Genomic DNA, 21,360 nt, shown 5'->3' with positions numbered 1-21,360 from the left:
ATAATGATACCGTCGACGTTCGCAGCCCACCGGATTCGAAGGGGAAAACTCCCCCAACCACGGGCTTATGTAAATTGAGGCACGCATAAGGTCGGTGAAAAAGAGCCCGTCTAGAGTCCGGTCTGGACGTCGACCAGACGGCACACTGAGCAAGGTTTTGTTGGGCTTTCGGCTTGAGGAGATTTTCCCTGGCACTCTCCGGAAAAGCCTTCCCCGGGGGTGACGAAGGCGTTGTAAATTGCGGCAGAGAAATTGCTGTAAACCGTTCACCACCACAACCGTAGAAAGACGAAGGCTTTTGACGCGACCCATTGGTCTGGCGTGCGTGAGGAACGGATCGCTTTCCTAGGGATCGGCTATTGTGTCCGGTGCAAGGAATGGACGAAATCGGATTCAATTATCAGCGGCCGTAAATAATAGGGAAGCGGAATTTATTGCAACACGAGCCGGGAAAGCGGCCCACCCGATCGAGGCCCTTCGAGCAATCAGTTTATACGTCGACGAGTCCGCCGAGTGGCTTACGTGTTTGTGCTTTGCGGCAGGATAGGGAAAACCTCCGTTGCAGAGAGGGTGGTGCGAGTGCGTGGAAAAGCGTTTGTTTTTACGATGGATCTGATTAGATCTCCATCTGGGGGAGATTATTGGGTGAATTTCACGGGGCTGTACTCACGAGAAAAGAGAGAAAAGGATGGATTTAAGGTGTCGTATTGAAACCATGACAAACATCGATATCACCGCTGTTCATGGTAATGAAAGTGCCTGAAAGTAACTGCTAAATTAGTATAAGTTTTATGCTGATAAAATTTAGTTGAAGAACATTTTGGTGATCGTGTTTAGCAAAATAGAGTAATTTATATATTTTGTGTTAGGATTCAACCCACAAGCTACTATATCAACACTAGTTTTTAGCAAAAATCAAAAGTTTTGTTTCAGATTCTCGTCAAGGATTGATGGAAAACTTTTTTTAATCTTATGAATCTTAAAATCCGTAAAATAATGCATAATAAATAAATGGAAAATTAGACATTTTAGCAAAATAAATACAATACACTCTACTATACTTTTTGTCAATAAATGCTGGAAAACATCTTAATCAGTTCTAAAATTAGTTTATTATCATGAAAATTAAATCAAAGTAACATCAAAACCACATCAACTGCGCTGCGGCTGCGTGCGTTAAAGTGATCTTGCGTGCAAGAAGCCGTACAACTTGCACGCAATCCCATCAAAGCACACCATCTCAAAGCTCATCAGCGTGGTACCGATTAAGTAAATCGACGATGTAATGCGATTAAATAAAACAAATCATTCTCACACAGTTGGTCACACACAATAGCATCGTGAAAGCTCATACACCCCGGAACAACGCATCGAACGCTACATTCCTTCCGCTTGCAATGCGTGGAAAATGACCCAGACTGGCCCCTTCCCTAAAAAAGAGGCCCCAAATCAATCGGTTCATTGGCCCACCATCCACCATTCGCCATTCGCCGTGTTCGCCACGTGAGAGGCGCCACCAATCGCCACACAATCTCTTCCTAACTCAACGTTGACCCACGAACCTCACGCGTTCCGGTTGAACCTTGAACTAAGCCCGTTCCGCCCGAGATGGCACCACCCTCTCGAGGTGTGGTGTCTGAGGCTGTCGAAAAATAACATACGACCGGTCACCGGTAAGCGTAATAAAACGATCAACCAACAAGGCGGATAAAAGGACACACGGCAGTGGAAAAAAAAAGCCAACAGCCGGGCGGCCGAAAATAGAATTCCGAACGAAATGATTTATGCTGGTCAAAAACGCGTCCCAGGACAAGGGGTATCTTATCAGCGGGCGGTGAGATGGAGTGGGCGAGAGAAGAGATTAGCATAATTTGGTAGCAAAACACCGAAATCGATAAAATCCGGCGCGATTTCACGCGTTTGCCACCGGTTTTTATTGCGATTGCACATAGTGGTACCGTGCGTGTTCCGAATCCGCCCCAGGGGCTGGGTGCCACCGGTCGGCCATTTGCATTTCAAATGGAGCATCCCTCCCTCCCCTATCGCCGGAAGGGGGTGGTGAGGGGTGGGACGCAGGTTCGCTCACTTTGCAACGCGATCGATTATGATCTCGCAGACGAGCTCTTGCGCCACACGTTCCTCTCGAGACGCCACCACTCGTAGGCTTAATTGGTGAGGAAAGGAAGGAGCATGTGGGGGAGTGGGAGGAGGGGGGGGTGATAAAAACCCCTCACCGTCGCTTACTGCTGTTCCATCCCTCCTCACCTGCCATGCGGCATTGAGCCTCCCGGTCTGACCGTGCCCCGAAATTATCATAATAATTTCAAGGTGAACCGATTTTTCGCCCCAAACGGCAAGCCAGTGACAAGGGGGACAGGAGACGATAGAGAGAGAGAGAGAGAGAGAGAGCGAGAAGGAGAGAGAGAGAGAGAGAGAGAGAGGTGGCAACGCTTCAGGGAACACCGATCGTGCCCTGGGCGGGATCCGGAGCATGTGTTATCATGCTTTCCCAAAGCGGCCTGCGAGAATGTCTTCCTGGTTCTTAAGTGGCCGGGAGACGCGTGAAGTGGCCGGGGCGGAGAGGGAGTTGCGAGGAACAACCCCCCGGTGGCGAAACCTGTCCAACAAGATCCGGGTTCCAATGAAGGTCAGTGTAACGAGCTGCCCTGAAATGGGGTATCAGGAGGTGATCGAGACGGTCAGGTTTACGCCACCAGAAGTCCATGAGTCCATCCTTTCGAAGGGGTACTTTGAACTCACGTGGAAGGGCGTACCTGTGCGTCCTTAACGCTTCCTGTCCTTTAACGCAGGGGGTCTCCTTGCAAGGGTAACTGGCCGTCATCTTCGGCTGGAGGATGTCTAGCTTCATCAGGGAATCATCATCCATCACGCATCCACGTGCCCTTGGAAATGATTATCGGTGTTCGAAGCACTCGATTTCGGGTGAAATCAATCATTCCAAGGTCCTTGAAAGTTGCCGCAAGGATACGCGTAATATTCGCGCAACATTCACCTGTCAAAAACTCATCAGAACATGACAGAAGTACATCTAGGGGCTATGTTTATCAATATTTTTGACTCTTCAAAATCATGTATTTACGCCATGACTGAAAGGAGCTTTATCGAACGCTTCTACGATCAACACCAGCAGACTATGACTAGCTCTAGAACTCTCCACTTCGAGCCCTAACCAACACCCGTTCAAAACTAACGGTAGTAGCAAGCCCCTCGAATAATGACTTCCTCGTGCGCAAGGTTCAATTAAAAAAGTGTATGGTCTAAAACAACAGAAAAAAAAACCAACCCCCCAACCAGCTTAGGAGGCCTCGCAACGCCTCCATTTCCGTCACTTCATCGGCCGAATGACTAACGTTTCTAGTTCCACGCCACCGGTGGGTTGAGTAAAAGACAAAAAAAAAACGTACCCACAACGACCGGCGCACACCCGGTGCATTTACAAGTGCACCTTAGCGCATCAGGCTCCGGGTCGCGGCAAAATGTCACCGCAGCTCATCGGGGCACATGTCATACACCCGCCTCAGATGTCGTGAGCTTCAGGAGCTTGGCGGTGGCTTGGTGGTGGCGCACGAGTGATTTAATATTCAAATTCTTTCCCAACCCGGCCGGGCGAGGGCTCGAGGAATGCTTAATCCATGTCACGGTGCATTGCCAGGCTGGTGGGCTGGCGCGATTCGTTCCATGCCGCGGCGTTCCGATGCTCAGGGTGCCGCCGACGTACCGGGGGCATGATTGTTTCAATGTTTCTCCCGGTTGCGGCTCGCATCATGCATTCACCGTGCATTTTTTTTTGCTGCCGTCTTCTGCTGGGAACAGAAAGGGAACCGAACGCGGGCGTCCTGGGTTCGATCGGAGCCGTGGTGTGGATGTTTGATTTTCGTGATTTTGAGTTGCGCAATAATTAGGAAAAGGGTGCGATGCCTAAGAGTTGGGATGGGAGGTTGATTACGAATAATTTGACTTTTTCGATTACGTGTTTGCGGAGCGACAATCGTTCTTTTGTTGTTTTGGATCGGGTTTGGCCTATCTTGGGGGTGTATCTTTGGGTATTGAACATTCATCCCTGAACAGCATGAACATTAGTATTCAAAACAGATATTACAAATATAACACTTTAAAATAGAGGCTTGTGTGAGACGAATAATTGCATAATTAATACAATATTCAATGAGTTTTGAATATTTTAAAACATTAATATAGACATTTATCACTTTGATCATAATACAGCCTTAAATAAAACTAAGACAGGAAGAGCTCCAGTGTTATTTTGGACACCTTTTCCACGTGTATCCGTGGCTTAACGAGGCTCAGATCCGCATGAGTGCTGTTTTCCCCTCGAAACCCCAGCCAAACTCAGGTGCAAGTGCAAGTTCGGTTGAGTTCGCGTCAGACCAAAGCGGAAGCAGTTGGGACGAAAGATCAGACCTCATTGGTGATGGAAAAAGGGAGAAAAGAATCGTTAGCGAAGAAAAAACAAACGTATAAATGAGGACACTGGGAGAAGCTTTTTGATCGTGGTCAACTTATGCACAGTTGAGTTTTGTGCATACGAAAACCCTACGTAAACATGTTTGAAACGTTGCAATTTACAAGAAAAACAGACAATTTATTGTCCTTGTCAAGGATAAACTTCTTTACAATAGACCGTCCAAAAAACAAATTCTCCATGTGTTTAAGCTTTTCGAAGGCATAGTGGGCTTCTCAACCCCTCGTTTTCAGCGATCGAGTGGCGATTTTGGAGAGCTTTTGCTCCCCACCAGAAGAGGCTCAGGCATTCCATTTGAGTGGCACTCATGAGGGCACAAAGCTTACATTGGCATTTAAACACTGGCTCCGGGACATGAGCCGGGCAATAAATGGCTTCACGAATTAAATATGCATCACGAATTAAATGCCATGCGAAATATAGGCGAATAATTGAGCTTATTATATGACTAGATCACAGATGCATTTGGCTTATTTTTCAAATAGTTCATGCCATATCATTACCCTTTCTAAGAGATGTTGAAAAAGGGTGTGGATAAACAAAACCCAAAAAAAATTATGTTTTTTAAAAAGGTGTAAACATTGAGGATAAAATATGTTTTACAATTTCATACTTTTTTTAATTTTCCAATAAAAAGCTAATACATTTTTGACTCTCGAATATTTTGATGTGTTTAGTTTTTCCGGAGATAGTTTTAAATTCCCATTCTCCCAACACACATATAGGTGATTTATCTTAAATTTAATCAATTTTATCGATAAAATACGCGTCTAAATCAGTCGAATTAAAAGGCGAAAAATGTGCGATCGATCGCGAGCCATCCTCAACGTCGAACTGTGCAGCAAACTCTTCGATCTCCGTAACTCAAAAAGCTCTCCACCAACGTGAGAGCTCAATCCCCACCCCACGCCAAACCACTGCTGAGTGCCACCCGATGAAAACCAATGGTGGTGGAAATTCGGCCACCCGCCAAACGAAAGCCACCCGCGCAGCACCAACACCGAATGGTTTGTCCCCTCCACCAAAAACCCTCGGTGAGCGGCCGAACAAGCAAGCGAACGTACGCGCGCGCGCGCGAGACCGGTGGCTGCGAGAACGCAGATTTTTGCCCCCGAGTGCGGACAACTTTAGTTTCATTTTAGCTGCGACGGGCAGAGTGCGTACATTGCAGTGTCGGCAGCGATCCAGGAGCCAGCGTGCCCGGGACTTTGCCACCAAAAGTAGCATCCGAGCGCCAAACCAAAACAAGATCCACCGAAAACCCGACGAAAAAGCCCCAACCGGCCCCCGTAGCCGGACAAGACCAGAGGACGACGCGAGCGGTTTGCGAGCGAGTGAGTGAGGCGTGTTTCGGGAACTTCGAGCAACAGCAGCAGGAGGACCCGCAGACGGCGAAAGTGCGTTCGTGGTCACGATGGTGAAGTTGCTGGCCTTAATTGGCATCCTCGCGCTGGCGGTGACGGCAGGTAAGCGAGCCCCAGATTTAAGAACTCTTCGTCGAAGGAATTGTGGCCTCCCCCTAAAAAGGGAGGTGGGTGCCCGTTCGAGCGGATCGGGAGCAAATTTAGCAAGAACCAGTTTCGGTGTCACGTAAACGGTGCCGTGGGGCTGTTGGAAAAGTTGGGTGGCCTTTCACAAAACAAAAAAAAATACGAAACGAAACGAAAATCCACGCTCCCTTTGCGTGGTTGGCTTTCACGCGAGTACCACCCTCGGGTGGTGGCGTTTCGAGAGAAAACCACCCTCACGACAGGCTGGCTAACAATCGCTCGCGGCGGGTTGGGCTGTTCTGCGTGGGAGAGTGACATTCCTGCGCCGTGGCCTAGTTGCGATGCGCCTTCGCTCGTTTCGCACTTCCGTCCTAGGGCGGTTTTACGTGAAAAGGAACTCCTTACAGAGCAGAGGGTCGTCCTGCGTGATGCGAGATGGTTATGGAGGTGTTTGGTATTTTTTTGTTGTTGCGTTTTCTCCCCGCTACCGGATGCACAGACGGATCAGCATCCGTGGGCTCCGCATTATACAATCGAGCGCTCGAACGCAGCCCGTGCGTGAGACGAGCCGAGTATATTACGTGATAATGCAACCCTGGGGGGTGATTGCGGGATGAACCAACAACGGCGGGCGGTGAATCCGGGCGCGAAACCAGTTCCGTCTGGTGGCCGCAAAATGCAAGCCAAAACGGTGGGCCTTTCTTCCAAGTGGGCTGTGGGGTTTCGGAAATCGAAATCGAAATCGATCGCTGGACGGTGGAGATGGAAACCGCCACCAGGATCATATGCAGACATCTTTAGGATCACCTCATAAAATGTCACCCACCTGTGGGGAGTTGGAGTGACCTTTGGAGAGTGTGATGATAACTTGGTTTGGTGGCGTTTTTTGGGCCATTTTCCAAAGCGTCCTGTTGGCTGGTGAAGCTTTTGAAGGGCTAATCCAGGCAGATGTAAGCTCTTATCCATCCTCAAGACATTTTGTGAAGTTTCTTCTACACCTACAAGAGACTTCAACAGGTACAGGATAAATCTGTTCGTATTATAGCATTTTATCCTTTTTATTGCGGATAAATCATAATAAGAAGTTTTAATTTTCATCGTGAAATTCCTACCAATTGTGAAGCTTTTTAGTTGAGCTTTCAACCCCTGCATTTGCCCATCACGTCCCCAAAAGCTTTAATGTTTAACTATCAACGACTTCACGAAAAAACCTGCACGGTGTTGTTTGCAAAAAGTGAACCCATTGCTGCAACTCGCGGTAATTATCGCTTGTTCGATCACGAGCAACATTCAAAAGACAAAATGCAGCCCATCAGCACGCGCTAATGACGACCCGCCGTTGAGTGCTCGCTCGTACGTTCGCATTCATTTTGGTACCATCTTTCGCACGTCACGGCCTCAACGGAGCGGAAAGCCTTTTCCGCCCGCAACATACCGTTCACACACGAAAAACACTAAACCACCCCCAATTATTCGACCACCCCCTGGGGCCACCTCGCCGACCTGCGAGCTTTTGCGTCGTGAGAATGAGAACCGCAATCCTCGTGCGAGGATGCCACCATTATTGGCATTGCGGATTGGCTTGCGGATAAGATTTTGAGAGGTCGTTTTTTTTTCTTTCTTTCGAGCTCTCCCACGTGCTTGCCACTTTACGCAAGCACGATCCGGACTTGCGTGAACTGATCGCTTACTGGCGTTTGCCCGTTCGCTTTCGATATCAAACCAAACCGGCGGGTGCGCACGGATGGGCTTTCTGGTTGCCGGGTCGTTGTGTGTCTGTGTGTGTGGGGGTTTTTTTTTTGCTGCCTTTCCTTCGACCGGTAATGAAGGCACCGGGCACCAAGTGCCAGCAATTATGGGTGCGGGTTACTTATTTTGCCATTACATCCTTTTCCAAGCCCGTCGTCGTCGTCGCGGGTCCGGAGTTGATTTGTTGTTTCCGCGGGTAGCTAAAGGGGTGACTTATGCAATCGAACGGATCGAAACGCGTGTCGGCGATGAGATTGAACCAACGAAGGGAGAGCTTTTCCGCGTTGGGCACAGCAACTCGCCCCGCTTTTGCGGTTGCAAGTGTGGTTGATGGGTTATTTGGTACCATTTTTTGTTTTGTTTCATAAATATAATTTTTTGATGAGCAATATTCCATTCCCAACACGCAAGAGCAGGCGATCGTGCTTACTCTCGCCATCAATTTGGGTTTGAGGTGGGATTTTTTGTCGAGCTGAGCTCCGTCAGTTTCACTTCTTTCGATTGTGAGATGACGCAGCGCGATCGTTGAAACAATTCACCCTCGTGGATTACGCGTCCCGAAATAACCTACACTCCCGCTTCACGAGGGTTGATTGCACCCAAAAAAAAAACGGGAACAACAAGAAAAACTAAGAAATCTTAAACACATCAACTCCAAGCACACCACCGGCACCGATTCGGGCAGATGAAAGGGCTCGGCGTGGGGCGCAGCATTATGCGGGCCTGGAAAATGATCTCCACCGCTGATCTCGCGCACATTTCGCAACATTTGGGTGCCGCATCAAATGTCAACCTGCGCCTGTGCTTCTTCCCACTCATTGTTGTTTGTTCCTTTCGCACCAACCCATCGGGGATGGGATCCGCGCCATCACGAACCGCGCCGATGCAACCGTTATAGGGCAAACGGTGTGCTGGCTCACCTGCACCTGCACGAATGGGTCTGGCTTCGGGCGCTTTCGTGCTGAAGAATGTGCTGTCTAAGGGCCCGCACCCGCTACTACTACTGCTGCTGTTGTTGTTGGTGGTGTTTCTCCTACTACCGAAAAGGGATGCTTGCGAGAACTTTTTACACAATCACGCGCACGTTCGATGCCACCGGCACAAGGAGCGCCCAGCGTGAGCTGCCACAGCGCAATAAAGGCAAAAAAAATACAAGCTGGCTCCCATCCCTACTGAGCCATTCTTTTCCGCACGACTCACGCTAAAGCGCAGGGAGCTTTTTCTTTTCTCGGCGGGCTTATTTACCTCCGACATGGCTCGGTAACTCGACGCGCTCATCAAGGGTATCGATTGCAGCGCTCGGTGAACGAGCCCGCCGAGCTGCGCAATGTAGCTTGCGGTAAAGTTCGGTAAGAGGCCCACCACAAAAACCGGAGGAGGTCAAGGTTCAAGTGTTCAATGAGGGCCTTAATCGCCCATCGTCGAGATGCGCATCTCGGCACGCAGCTCGATTGCTCAACGTCCCGACCACCAATGGTCTCTAGGTCACGTTGGGTTCGAGTTGCTAAAATTGCATTCCAAGACGCAACGTACGAATGTAGCTAGAAATGATTAAGATGCCCGCTTTCGGGTGACCTTCGACCCGAGAACGCACCGAAGCGACTTTAATTCTAATGGCAAATTTTCCGCGCACACGTTCACAGCGACAGCCGAGGTCCGAATCAAGCGACAGGCGGAAGAAACCACCAAGAAGGAGGAGTCGTTCGAGAAGGAGCTCTGCAAAGACAAAGATGCCGGCGAATGGTTCCGGTTGGTTGCGGGTGAAGGCGACAACTGCCGTGACGTCATCCAGTGCACATCGTCGGTAAGTAGACCGTAGCAGGCGTTGGAAGCGAGTCGGAAAAGTCTAACGAAAAACCCTTTCGTTTTTTTTTTCGTTTGTCGATCCTTTCGCCGCACAGGGCCTGCAAGCGATCCGCTGTCCGGCTGGGCTGTACTTCGACATTGAGAAGCAAACGTGCGACTGGAAGGATGCGGTGAAGAACTGCAAATTCAAGAACAAGGAGCGCAAGGTAAAGCCGCTGCTGATCACAGACGAACCGCTCTGTCAGGATGGTTTCCTGGCGTGCGGTGATGGTAACTGCATCGAGCGTGGACTCTTCTGTAACGGCGAGAAGGACTGCTCGGACGGCTCGGACGAGAACTCCTGCGGTAAGTCAACCCTCGTATGCTCTTTGTATGTGCGCTTTCGCTCTCTCTCTCTCTCTCTCTCTCTCTCTCGCTTGCGTGTCCTTCCCTTGGACCGACGATCCTCGTTGACAGGGATTTCACAACCGCGCGATCGCGTGATCTCAAAATGTTACGCGCCAAAATTAACCGTGGCACCTTTTTTTTTTGCGGCCAAAAACCCACCTTTTGCGCCCGAGCCATAGATCACCCGTGCGCACCTTACCCGGGCAGATGAAAATGGGGGTTGAAAAAAGAAAAACAAGAAGAAGAAGAAGAATATGTCGGTAATAATAATACCGAAAAATTCACATCCATAATCCGTGACGCGGCGACAAGTGGCCGGACCGGGCCGACGAGGACGATTTGCATAATCTCGTCTCCCGTTGGCCCCGCCGCCAGTCCTAAGCCCCTCCTCCTCCTTCCTCTCCCTTCCCGTCCCCTTCTCCTTCTCCGTCCCAATCCGACAGTCTGCAGTCCGCCGCGAGGCGTGGCAGCGAAAAACTGGATTCCTTTTAAATAATGCCCCCGAGGGGGGCCGACGAAGCAGAAGCAGCCAACGTGCGCCGGTTTGGTGCCGGATTGTTACGAAAAGAGGGTGGCAAAAACCACAAATCCTTCCGATGGGGGGACACCGTGAAGGGGGTGCCGGGATAGAAAGATCACATTCCACACGCGCGTGCGCCCCATGAGTGGTGTGCGCTGGTGAGCTTTTTTTTTTCTTCGTCTTCTTCGGCTCGGTCTCCATCGCGACCGATTGCAGACGATCGGCCGGACGTCCTTGAGGGAGCGCCCGGTGGGGACCTAGATCGGAGCCACAGCAAAAGGGGTTGGCAAAAAAAAAACAACAACGAAAAATCGAAAGAAAAGCATGTGCTCACCGCCAGGGATCACCCGCGGGGATGTCTATTTTCGATCGTTCGCGCGATCGCCCACGAGCCTTACGCTGCTGACCTTGCACGTGCGCGCCGAGGGAACATCTCACCCCCAGGGTGTGTGTGTGTGTGTTTTATGAGCCTGTTTCCAACTCGATCCCTTTCCCCATCGGTTCCCATAAACCCTGGCGCGATCGTCCTCGATCTGGCTGATCGCGACTATTTTTAACCACCAGCAATCCGATCGAACAATTTCACCGAACCAAACTTTCTCTTTCTCGACCCCGCAGTAGGGGACCCCGCAAAATGGAAAGGACCTTTTCAGACAAACGAAAACGAAGAGGGAAAAAAACACTCGAAAACAAAACAAAAAAAAACAGCTCGAAAACACGCCGCGCCAACCTTTTCCTTTTAAGAGCACGCCCAGAGTGGCCGTGGGGACGTGCGCGAGGCGGAATTTCTCCGCTCTCGTGCGGGCGTTACAAAATAACAAATCCGTGTGGCTCTCGGCTGGTGGCTTTCACATTTCGCATGCACTTTAGCCTCAAGCGTGCCTCCGCCTCGCTGCGGGTGCGTTTCCAGCGCAGGCGTAATTGTTGCGCGCGTGAAACCAGGAACACCTGGCCAGGGTTGGTTTATTTTTTATTTTTGCTTGCTTATTCGTTTTTCGCTCCCAATCGCGCTTGTGCGAATCCTGGCCGACGGTCCGAAGGTGAAAGGAGAAAGGCTACTCGGGCCGGATGTGGTCGGCATCCCGATTTTGCAGTTCCTCGGCTCCATTTCTCTCGCCGCAAATAGGTACTTTTGGTAAAGCTTGCGCGTTGGCAAGTGGTACGCCATTTAGCGCATGTGATCACGCTACCTTCAACACGATCCCTAAGGTGATGCTCGTGAGCAAGCGCAGGGTATGGGCTTCGACATCGCAAAAAAAAACACACACGGACCCCAGTGAAAACCGGCAGCAGCAGCAACAGCAGGTGGAATTGCAAACGCTTACGCAATGGCTTACGCTGCCACCGCGATCGCTTGCCGGCACCTCACTCTCTTTTTCTCTCTGTTTCTCTCTCTCTCTCTCTGCCTCATCCTCCGAGCGCCTGTGTCGGTGGGCGCAATGTCACGCAAGAAGCTGAGCGATCGCGCAAAAGCGCTGGGAACTGGCGGCCTATTCAGAGCCTATTTTAAGATCACTTCTTATTCTTCGCCGCGATCGTGCCGCGGTAATTATGTGCGCATATTTTAGACCATCCCCAAAGGCCCCCGAAAGCTGTTGTTTTGCGCATCACCACCCCGAGTGTGTGTGTGCGGGGGATTTTTTTGTTCGCTGGCTCATCTGCCATTTTTTGCATAATATGCAAACGAGCATCGAAATGATTTGCTTCGGTCGCCAGTTGACATTCCCAAAAACGATCCAATGCTCCACGGGAGATGGTGAAAGAAAAAAGCTTTCAAACACACACACACACACACACACAAGCAAGCAAGCTTGCAAAAAAAAAAACAAGAAATTAGAAACGATGCCATGCGCCGACACCGGGAGGAGTCGCAATTTCTCTAGCAATTGCAAACCAACCAAAGCATGCCACCTCAGGGGCCCGGTTTAGGTCAGTCGGGTTTGCCACCGCTCGTGCAAACGGTTCGCGAACCGGTCCTGGCTGGCAGCACCGAAGGACCCCGGCATGCCCGGCGGGCAAAGCGGGTTTGTAGGTTATGCGCACCACCACCACCACCTCCATGGGTGTCTCTCCGGTTCGGGGGTTTCGCTTACGCAACCAACACCGGGGACCGATAGCCTGGGCTCGGTTCGTCTCGTGAAGGTGGAGTGACTTCAATTTCAAGCCTCCCGGTGCAGACACAAAGCAATTAACGCGGGCAGGGAATGGCAGAAGCCTCACCGCACCCTACCGGTGCAGCTGAGGTGAAGTTCCTGAGGCTCAGGAGGCCCAGGATTCAGTCAGGCCGCCCGAATTCTTTCCCAAACTTGCGCGTTCTGCGCGTGGCTCGTGCGCGTGGGCTGGGGCGCGACTAATGGCGTTATTTATACGCCATTTTGTGCCCAACAGCTCGCCAGGCAGCCGGCTCGTGCCAGCTGGCTCGAAATTGTTGAAATAGCGTGCAGCGAGCGGTGCAGTTTCTTTCTTCATCAGCGCCCCGGTGGGTTGTCCGTCCACACGTTTCGTGGTTTCGCGTATTGGACGCCCTGGCTAATGGGGCCATTGTGGATTAATTTCCGCTCCAGCTAGCAGGCCGTTTAATAGCGCAACGAGCCTGAGAATGCGGTGCCATTTTCTTTTTCTTCCTTCTCGCGTGCCGGTGTGCGATGGTTGAGATCTATTTGTGCCAATGTCGTGCCGAATTGGGCCACTTTAGCGAGCGGCAGATGATCGGTTTTCGTGAAGCTTATATAGCCGCCATTTGGCAAGTTTTCCTGCTCAAGGATTACGGACATTGTTGAAGAAAGAGCTCCAATAACAAAGCGATATTGTAGGCCCAAATTCCAAATGACATTCAAATGACATTCGCCAAAACTCTGCCACCAGGAAGCATGAAATGCAGTTTCTATTGCGTTTTAATCAGCTTAGCAATTAGCAAAGATCAGAGTCTGGGTGTCTTTAGCCTTCGCAGGACATCAGACATCTCGCTTGGTCCAATTCCATGGCCATACCTTTCAGTGTTCCGAGTCCAATTCGGTCTCCTCTAATCCATTCTGGGAGCTTGAGTCGATCAGAACCTGAAAGGCGTACCTCCTAAAGAGGTGTTTTTTTTGCCAAAAGGATCTCGAGAACCTACCGTAGATCCCCACCGGGGCCACTCAACGTCTACGTCGATGGAAAGTGCCCCAATCAACCACCCAGATCCGGTTTAGCTCCGGCGGGTGCGCAATGCAAGAAGCAGGAAGCAACCAGGAAGCATCGAACGGTGAGCCTGCCACTTAGCGAGCCGGCACATATAGGTACGCATAACTCCAGCCCAGGCCCTTCCCTTCCGCGTACGTCACACGAGATGCCAAGCCACGTCGGCGGGACATTTCAAGCGCGTGATCGCGCCGGTCAGACCTGCCCCTAGAGACTAGAGCGTGCCCGCACAAACAGGTTCCTTGCGTACGGGCCTCATTATCGTCCGTGTGGAGCTCACATTTTCGGACACGCCGGCCATCATCCCCCCAGTGTGCGGTGGCTGGGTGCCCCCTTATTAGCTCCTAGCAACCCCCCCCCCCTTCCCCCCCTCCACCAGTCCGGTCTGGTCGAACCCCGTAAGCACACACTTTCGCTTTGCGTAATAGCACCTTCTCCCGAATGGCGGGCGACGCATAATCCCGAGCCGGTTTTGCGGTTTCGAACGAAAGTGAACGATCAGTGGGACGCCCGCCGTCTGCAGCGGGTCATGGGGATGAGAGAGAGAGAGAGTGAGTGAGTGAGAGAGAGAGAGAGTGAAAAAGAAAAACTAGGCTCGCACCCCCTCCGGAGGCCTCGATCGATCGGGCGCGTGTTATCAAATCGGCGTGATCTTTACGGAATCTCCACGCCGTCGGCGTGCGCTTGCGAGCCGTTTTCGTTGGTATGTAAATTGAATTTCACTCTCGATTTCGACGAAAACTGGAACCTGGCCCGCTGATGGCCGCTGGCTTGTGTCATGGCCGGTGCGAAGCTTGCGGAAGCTTTAACGTTCGATTTCGGGTTTCGTGATTTCACGTCCCGGAACAAGGCTATCGAGCGGCTACTAGGAAAGATGTAAACGACTGCAACTCCCCGGGATGTTCGCAGGGATGGAAGGTTTTGCGGGTTTCTTTGTCCCTACGGTAAGGTGACAACGAGCTGCAAGTCATGTGAGTGTAAACATGCATCGTGGGTTGCCGGTTTGGTTGTGAAAAACCTTGAAAAAGCCACCGCGTGCAAAAACGTCCGGGTTCGCAATCGCAACCGGACGGTCGATCAATCAGGCGAGAGTAGGAAATCGTTAAAACACAAAATTGCACCACCACTCGTTGCTGACGTTTTGCGCCATTCTCCACCATACCAGACATCGAGAACGATCCGAATCGTGCGCCACCGTGCGACGAGTCCGTGTGCGTGCTGCCAGACTGTTTCTGCTCGGAGGACGGCACCACCATTCCTGGTAATCTGCCCGCCAAGGATGTGCCGATGATGATCACCATCACCTTCGACGATGCGATCAACAACAACAACATCGATCTGTATAAGGAGATCTTCAACGGTAAGCGCAAGAACCCGAACGGGTGCGACATCAAGGCGACGTACTTTGTCTCGCACAAGTACACCAACTACTCGGCTGTGCAGGAGACGCATCGTAAGGGCCACGAGATCGCAGTCCACTCGATCACGTAAGTAGCGCTTTGTCAGCTCAGCTCATACATGAGGAGGCTGAGGTTGCTCGCTAAGGGTCGTGGTTTGATGATCGACCCTTTGTGTCTCTTTCGCCTTCTCTCATAGCCATAACGATGAGGAACGCTTCTGGTCGAACGCAACCGTGGATGACTGGGCGAAGGAGATGGCTGGTATGCGGATCATCATCGAGAAGTACGCCAACATCACGGACAACTCTGTGGTCGGTGTTCGTGCACCGTACCTGCGCGTCGGTGGCAACAACCAGTTCACGATGATGGAGGAACAGGCGTTCCTGTACGACTCAACGATCACTGCGCCGCTCTCGAACCCACCACTATGGCCGTACACGATGTACTTCCGTATGCCACACCGTTGCCACGGTAACCTGCAGTCCTGCCCGACGCGCTCACACGCCGTCTGGGAGATGGTGATGAACGAGCTCGATCGCCGGGAGGATCCGACCAACGACGAGTACCTGCCAGGTTGCGCCATGGTTGACTCCTGCTCGAACATTCTCACCGGGGACCAGTTCTACAACTTCCTCAACCACAACTTCGATCGGCATTACGACCAGAACCGGGCTCCGCTGGGGCTGTACTTCCATGCGGCCTGGTTGAAGAACAACCCAGAGTTCCTGGACGCTTTCCTGTACTGGATCGATGAGGTCCTGTCAAACCACAACGATGTGTACTTCGTCACCATGACGCAGGTGATCCAGTGGATCCAGAACCCGAGAACGACCAACGAGGTGAAGAACTTCGAACCGTGGAGGGAGAAGTGCGTTGTTGAGGGCCAGCCCGCCTGTTGGGTGCCGCATTCCTGCAAGCTCACCTCCAAGGAGGTTCCTGGGGAGACCATCAACCTGCAGACGTGTGTCCGTTGCCCTAACAACTACCCGTGGGTGAACGATCCTACCGGTGATGGGTTCTTCTAAGACCAGTAGGTCCTTTTTGTCTGTCCTATCTGTGGCACATCGTCCATCCCTTTGACGGAGCGCGGCTTAATAACAGCCTTACTATCTCTTCTATCTGCGCCTTCTTTAATGTGTCGCCCGGCGGGAGCTTTTAGCCGGTTGCGAACGTGCGGCTTCTCTCACCTTTTAGCCGTGTTGCTTCCGACGGTAGTTTCCCCATTTTCCCCGCCTCTCCCTTTCTCTCTCTCTCACTCTCTCTCTCTCGCACCCCGGGCTAGAACCCCTCAATGTCTAGTCTCGCGCCTCGTAGCCCACAGCATGTGCTTAGACGCATCTTCACACCGAATAACGAATCGATGGCCATTTACGAGACTACCCCATTTACAAGCAAGCCCGGGAGGGGCGGCGGTCCTCTGTTTTACATCGACAATCAAACACACACACATACACATATGCAGACATAATCACACTCAACACAGGAACACGCAGGAGGAATTGAAGAAAAAAAACGAATGCTGTGGATATTACAATTATGTATTTTTTTGTCGTTTATAACTTAATTTAATACAAAACAAAGAAAATGGAAGAGAAAAATAACGAATTGAAAAAAAAATACAAAATACCATTCAACCCACTACGAAACACACAATGGCAAACGACGACGAAAGTATCATTGATTGCACATCCGAGGGGTGAATGGACAGAAGAAGTGCCCTGTTCCACCATTTTCCCATCTTTCCCGATTTTCACACGACGTGGTGGGAAAAAAACGCTCACACCTACTCACACGAACATCGCCACGAAATGCACCAAAATGGCACGCCATCGGTGCTTTACCGTGGTTTTTTTTAATACTTCTTTCTGATTTTCTCTCTCTCTCTCTCTCTCACTCTATCGCTTTCGCTTATCCCTTTTTCATTGGTTTCGCTGCCCACAACCCTCGTCGACTCGATTAATATGTAAATACTGTGTAGACGCTAGTTGTTTAAGTGATTTCGGTGGCCGTACGACCCGGCCCAAAACGTTTTGTACGGTGGCATGGCAACGGCTAACGCCCATCTATCCAAGGTAGCCAAGCTTTTGAGACACACTGTAGTCTGCGAGAAGCGCGAGCGTGAAAATTCCGCCCAAACGCGCCCTAGCGAAGTGACCGACCAGGCCAGTGGAAAATGGCGAACCAGAATGAAAAGCACACGTTAAAGCTCCTTCTCCCCCTACACCCCTCTCCCTGTACCACCCCATTCCCTGTCTCAATGAGCGATCGCATCATGTACTGTCGAGCGTTGTTATGCAGAAATTGAAAAGAAGACAAAAATAAAGACTATTTTAGAGAAAGAAAACACGAATCGTAAATGATCAATACACGCTGTGTTGTTTCTATCACTCTCTCTCTCTCTCTCTCTCTCTCTCTCTTTCTCTCTCTTCACTCCACGCAGGGTAGCATGTTGCGATAGTTCTTGTTGCATCGGATCGAACGATCGATCGAAAGTTGGCTCAATCCGCCAACCCGAAGGGTGAAACTGCACCGGGGAGGGATGAAACCGAAAGGGACGGCGCGAGAGTGATTTCTCTCCCCACGTTTTCATTTTCTATCCGATCCAAGGTGATCCAGTAATCATGCCACGAACCCGCTCGCATGACTGCGACACACACCCGCACCTCTTCTCGCGCCCCAGCCTCACGGCAGGCTTAGGCCGCACAGGAGAGTGTAGCATTTGCGTATGTTTTGTGTGTGCGTGTTTTTATTATTTTTGTATTTCAATTTTAACTCCTTTGCCCCGGCTGTCTGCAGCCACTCGTTGTCGTCTGCTTCCCTGTCTGCATCGTGGCAACGCGAGATCGATCACCGGGAAAGGGTAAAACGGGTGGCACATGTTTGAGATTGAATTAGAGACAGTTGATGCCAGAGGGGTGGCTTTTTTTCACCCTGTCCACTATGTTGCTTGCACACACACACGCGAAGGGTGGCAGGCTGGGCTTAAATCTCACGACTGCACCGTTGTTTACCGGTTGCTGATTAAATCCGCAACCGTCAATACGGCAACCGGTAGCTGATGGGAACCCACGCGAAAGCCCTCGTACGGGAAAAGCCTGAACGAGCTTCCCTTTCCACGTGGCCACGTGGTTGGTTCTTCGCAGAAAAAGATGGCGTACATACAGGCGAAGGGCAGCAAGACAAACGAACAGAACCGAGATCAGGCCTCGACACCTTCGCGTGTTAGGGACGCCATGACGTGTCGCTCGTTGACTGGCATGTTTTGTAGTATTTATGATAATGAATCGTCCGCCGAACGGCGAACGGCTCATTGGCGCCGGGGAATGGGCCGGGGTTGGAATCGGGATAAAAGAACGTGTGTAAGTGTGCGGCACAGGGTATTGAGCCATCATGGTAGCAGACCCCTTGGTTCAAGGTTGAATGGATTTTAACAAACGGCTGGTCATCTCCAAGCCGTGGTGAAGAAAAAAGCCTCACATTCTCACATCGGGGCTTTACAAAAGGGCGCACGATCGCGTCCCAACACCCAACAAAGAACGGGGCACAAAAGCACAGAACATCCGCCTCGTGATAGAGGAAGGTTTAATGGCATAATATTTCATTTCAATATAAAAGAAAAAAAAAAGCCACCTCCCGATGAAACAGGAGAAGGTTGCAAAGTTCACCCCCGGGGGTGAAAAGCAAAAGGGCGGCATGTTCAATCGACACGGCATCGTGAGCAGGGCGTGATAATGCAACGGTCGCACCCTTAAAAGACGTCTGCAAATGTCGCGGGGCACACTGTGCGTGATCATTTCGGCAAAGCTTCGAAGCGCGAATCGTGGAATGCGTCGTAGTGGCTCCTTTTACGCCTTCGGTACGCCAGTGTCAGAGGGTTGGGTTTTTCCAAACACCAAAGAGCATCCGCGTTGGCTCCAAACCAAGGCACTGAACAAGGAACCTGGGATCGTCTAATTAACCCTCACCTCTGTCGATCTGCGCTGCCATGATGGAGATTCAAGGGTTCCCATTTGCGCCACCCTTCGGCTCGATTGCGACGTAAACGATCGACATCGTCACCCTCAACCCCTTATAGGGGGAGGCAAAACCGTTAGCACACCTACCCCTTTCGGTTCCTTTCATAATTCACCGTTGCGTTTGCGGTGATCGCCTGCCCCCCCCCACCCCGTGCCACGATCGCGTCACTTCCTCGCCCGTCCATCTGTCAATTATCGGCGGGCGAACAAAATGCTACAAATTCGGTACCAGAAAAATTCACCTCCCCGTCGTACGAAAGGATGGGAACGATGACGAAGGTGACGGGCTTCTCACGATGGCGCAGGAGGGGCCATGTCATGCCGCGGTTATATGTCAAGTTCGTGAGGAGCACGCCGTACCGTTTGTCAAGAGCCACGGTTTTGCGAAAGCGCCCAGATCGTGTGGCGATGTAATGGATGATAATTTTCGCATTTGATTGTCGGTTATCTGTTCTTTTTTTTGTGAAAATATGTGCGCGCGCGCGCGCTGGAAGTAGGCACTTCCTTTGAAGACGTCGATCGTCTTGTCGGCCCGAAATTTATTGCCTTCCCAGCAGCAGAAGCAGTACTTTATTTGGCATTAATAGAACCCCTATTTGCGCTGATTCACTGGCGCAGGAAATTTCGACATCGTGCAGAACCCGTAAATCAAGCGACGTTCTCGTGCACCCCGGAATTAGCACCTTAGGCCTTAGAATTTACACCAACTCAAAGGAAAATGAGCAAAAACACTGAGGAAACGACCGAATTCCGCAAAACCCGTGAAGCCCTCTCGAAGCAATCCGCGTCGACCTCCAAAGGAAGGTACCCGGTAGGAAAAGGCATGGGGCAAATGCAATTAAAAGAAAAAACCGTTCAACCATCGCGTTGCTGACGGTTCGCATTCACCTGCCGTTGCCACCGATCGGCGTGGGCCATTCGAATCGGCGTTTCCATTCGATTCCGGGCTCTGTCAAGCAAATTGACCTACCTACGGGCGGGCTACCGTGCGGGTGGCTAAGATTACGCCCAGCACGTCGCAATGCTTACCGAAACTACCGGCTGGAAGTCGGATTCCGGTACCGCTATCTGTGCTATCGTACTACTGCACTCAAGCGATCGGCGGCCCCGATCGGTCCCGTCTCATGGCGCAATTAAGCCGTATAACTGTACGAAGGAAATTAGCATTCCACGCGGACGGCCATTTCTAGGGAGTGGGAAAGGACTTAGAATGACAATCGATTGACGGGGGAATGGAATTGATCGCTTAGACTCACCCAGCTGGTGATCAGTAGGCGCTAATTTAAGCTTCTAATCATTGCAACTGCCGTTCGGTACGGGATGGGAAGGTGTTGCAATTGTCTGCATGAAGAGAATCAACTCGAGAATTGGTTTTGGGAACCAGGTGGCAAGCCCCGGTTGATACTGTCGAAAGCAAACTGATTTCTACTTAAAATAGAGTTTCTTTGGATATGTTTCACATACTTCTTTCTCAGAAAAATTCGGTTCAAGTGTGAATTATAATTTCCAAAAATTATTGACTTGCAAAATGACATCTTCAGTAAGTAAAAATTTCCACGATTATGAATTTATTAATTGCATTAAAACACCAGACAGATGTAGAGCAGAAATGCTTCAGAACTTGGTTGGATAAGAAGTTCTTGTGTCTGGATTATTTATTGACCCTTTATCTGACATTAATAACAATGTCCATTGGCCCGTACCATTTCCACAATTTAGATGCATTTGAATGTGGCACAACAAGAGTCGTTTTTTACTTCTGCACCATGGAACCTGTATGCTGTTCGACCAATGTAAGGCAATGCAGTTCTATCACCTGGCCACCCGTCGGTATGGAATGAAGTTCCGTACCGGTCGGTCTCTCAGTCCTGGTGTCGGGGTGCATTCGTTTGATAAATATGACCAATTCCGCACCCTACACGCGCCATTTATACGCTATCTGAAGGAGACTAATTGTCTCACCCGGTCGGTCGCGACACGAACCACAAGGAAAGCATTCCACCAGGCAGGCTGGCTAGCTGGCAAACCGGACGGCGCGTGTCGCAACGAGTGCTGAGCGTTTTCCTATCTTCTGCGGCTCACTGCGGAAGGTGAACGAGTTGGCCGGGTCAGTGAAGCGAAGCGACACAAACAAAAAAAAGTGAACCACAATCCTTGCGGTGACACGAGCCGGTGTGAACTCTCAGCCTTGAGCAGGAAGTCGTCGACGCCACCACCAACGCCCACCGGAATCGAACCGGACGAGTGCGGTGAACATTAATTTTTCCACACCTTTTGTGGGCATTGCCGCCCTTTTCTCGGAGTTGCA

At 50.9% G+C, this 21,360-nt stretch overlaps 1 protein-coding gene across 1 annotated transcript; it reads left to right on the top strand.

Moving 5' to 3' along the window:
• Positions 1–5,868: 5,868 nt before the first annotated feature.
• LOC128730895 (chitin deacetylase 1) lies at positions 5,869–16,710 on the top strand. The gene is made up of 5 exons (XM_053823982.1): positions 5,869–5,970; positions 9,387–9,547; positions 9,645–9,894; positions 14,802–15,123; positions 15,233–16,710. Exons 1-5 carry the CDS (start codon positions 5,919–5,921, stop codon positions 16,059–16,061), a joined length of 1,614 nt encoding a protein of 537 aa, XP_053679957.1. The 5' UTR covers positions 5,869–5,918; the 3' UTR covers positions 16,062–16,710.
• Positions 16,711–21,360: the final 4,650 nt, after the last annotated feature.

The sequence above is a fragment of the Anopheles nili genome, chromosome 2, assembly GCF_943737925.1.
Source record: "Anopheles nili chromosome 2, idAnoNiliSN_F5_01, whole genome shotgun sequence".
Classification (NCBI taxonomy): Eukaryota; Metazoa; Arthropoda; class Insecta; order Diptera; family Culicidae; genus Anopheles; species Anopheles nili.
The sequence above is the reverse complement of the archived record's forward strand: the minus strand, read 5'-3'. Positions and strand labels throughout refer to the sequence as shown.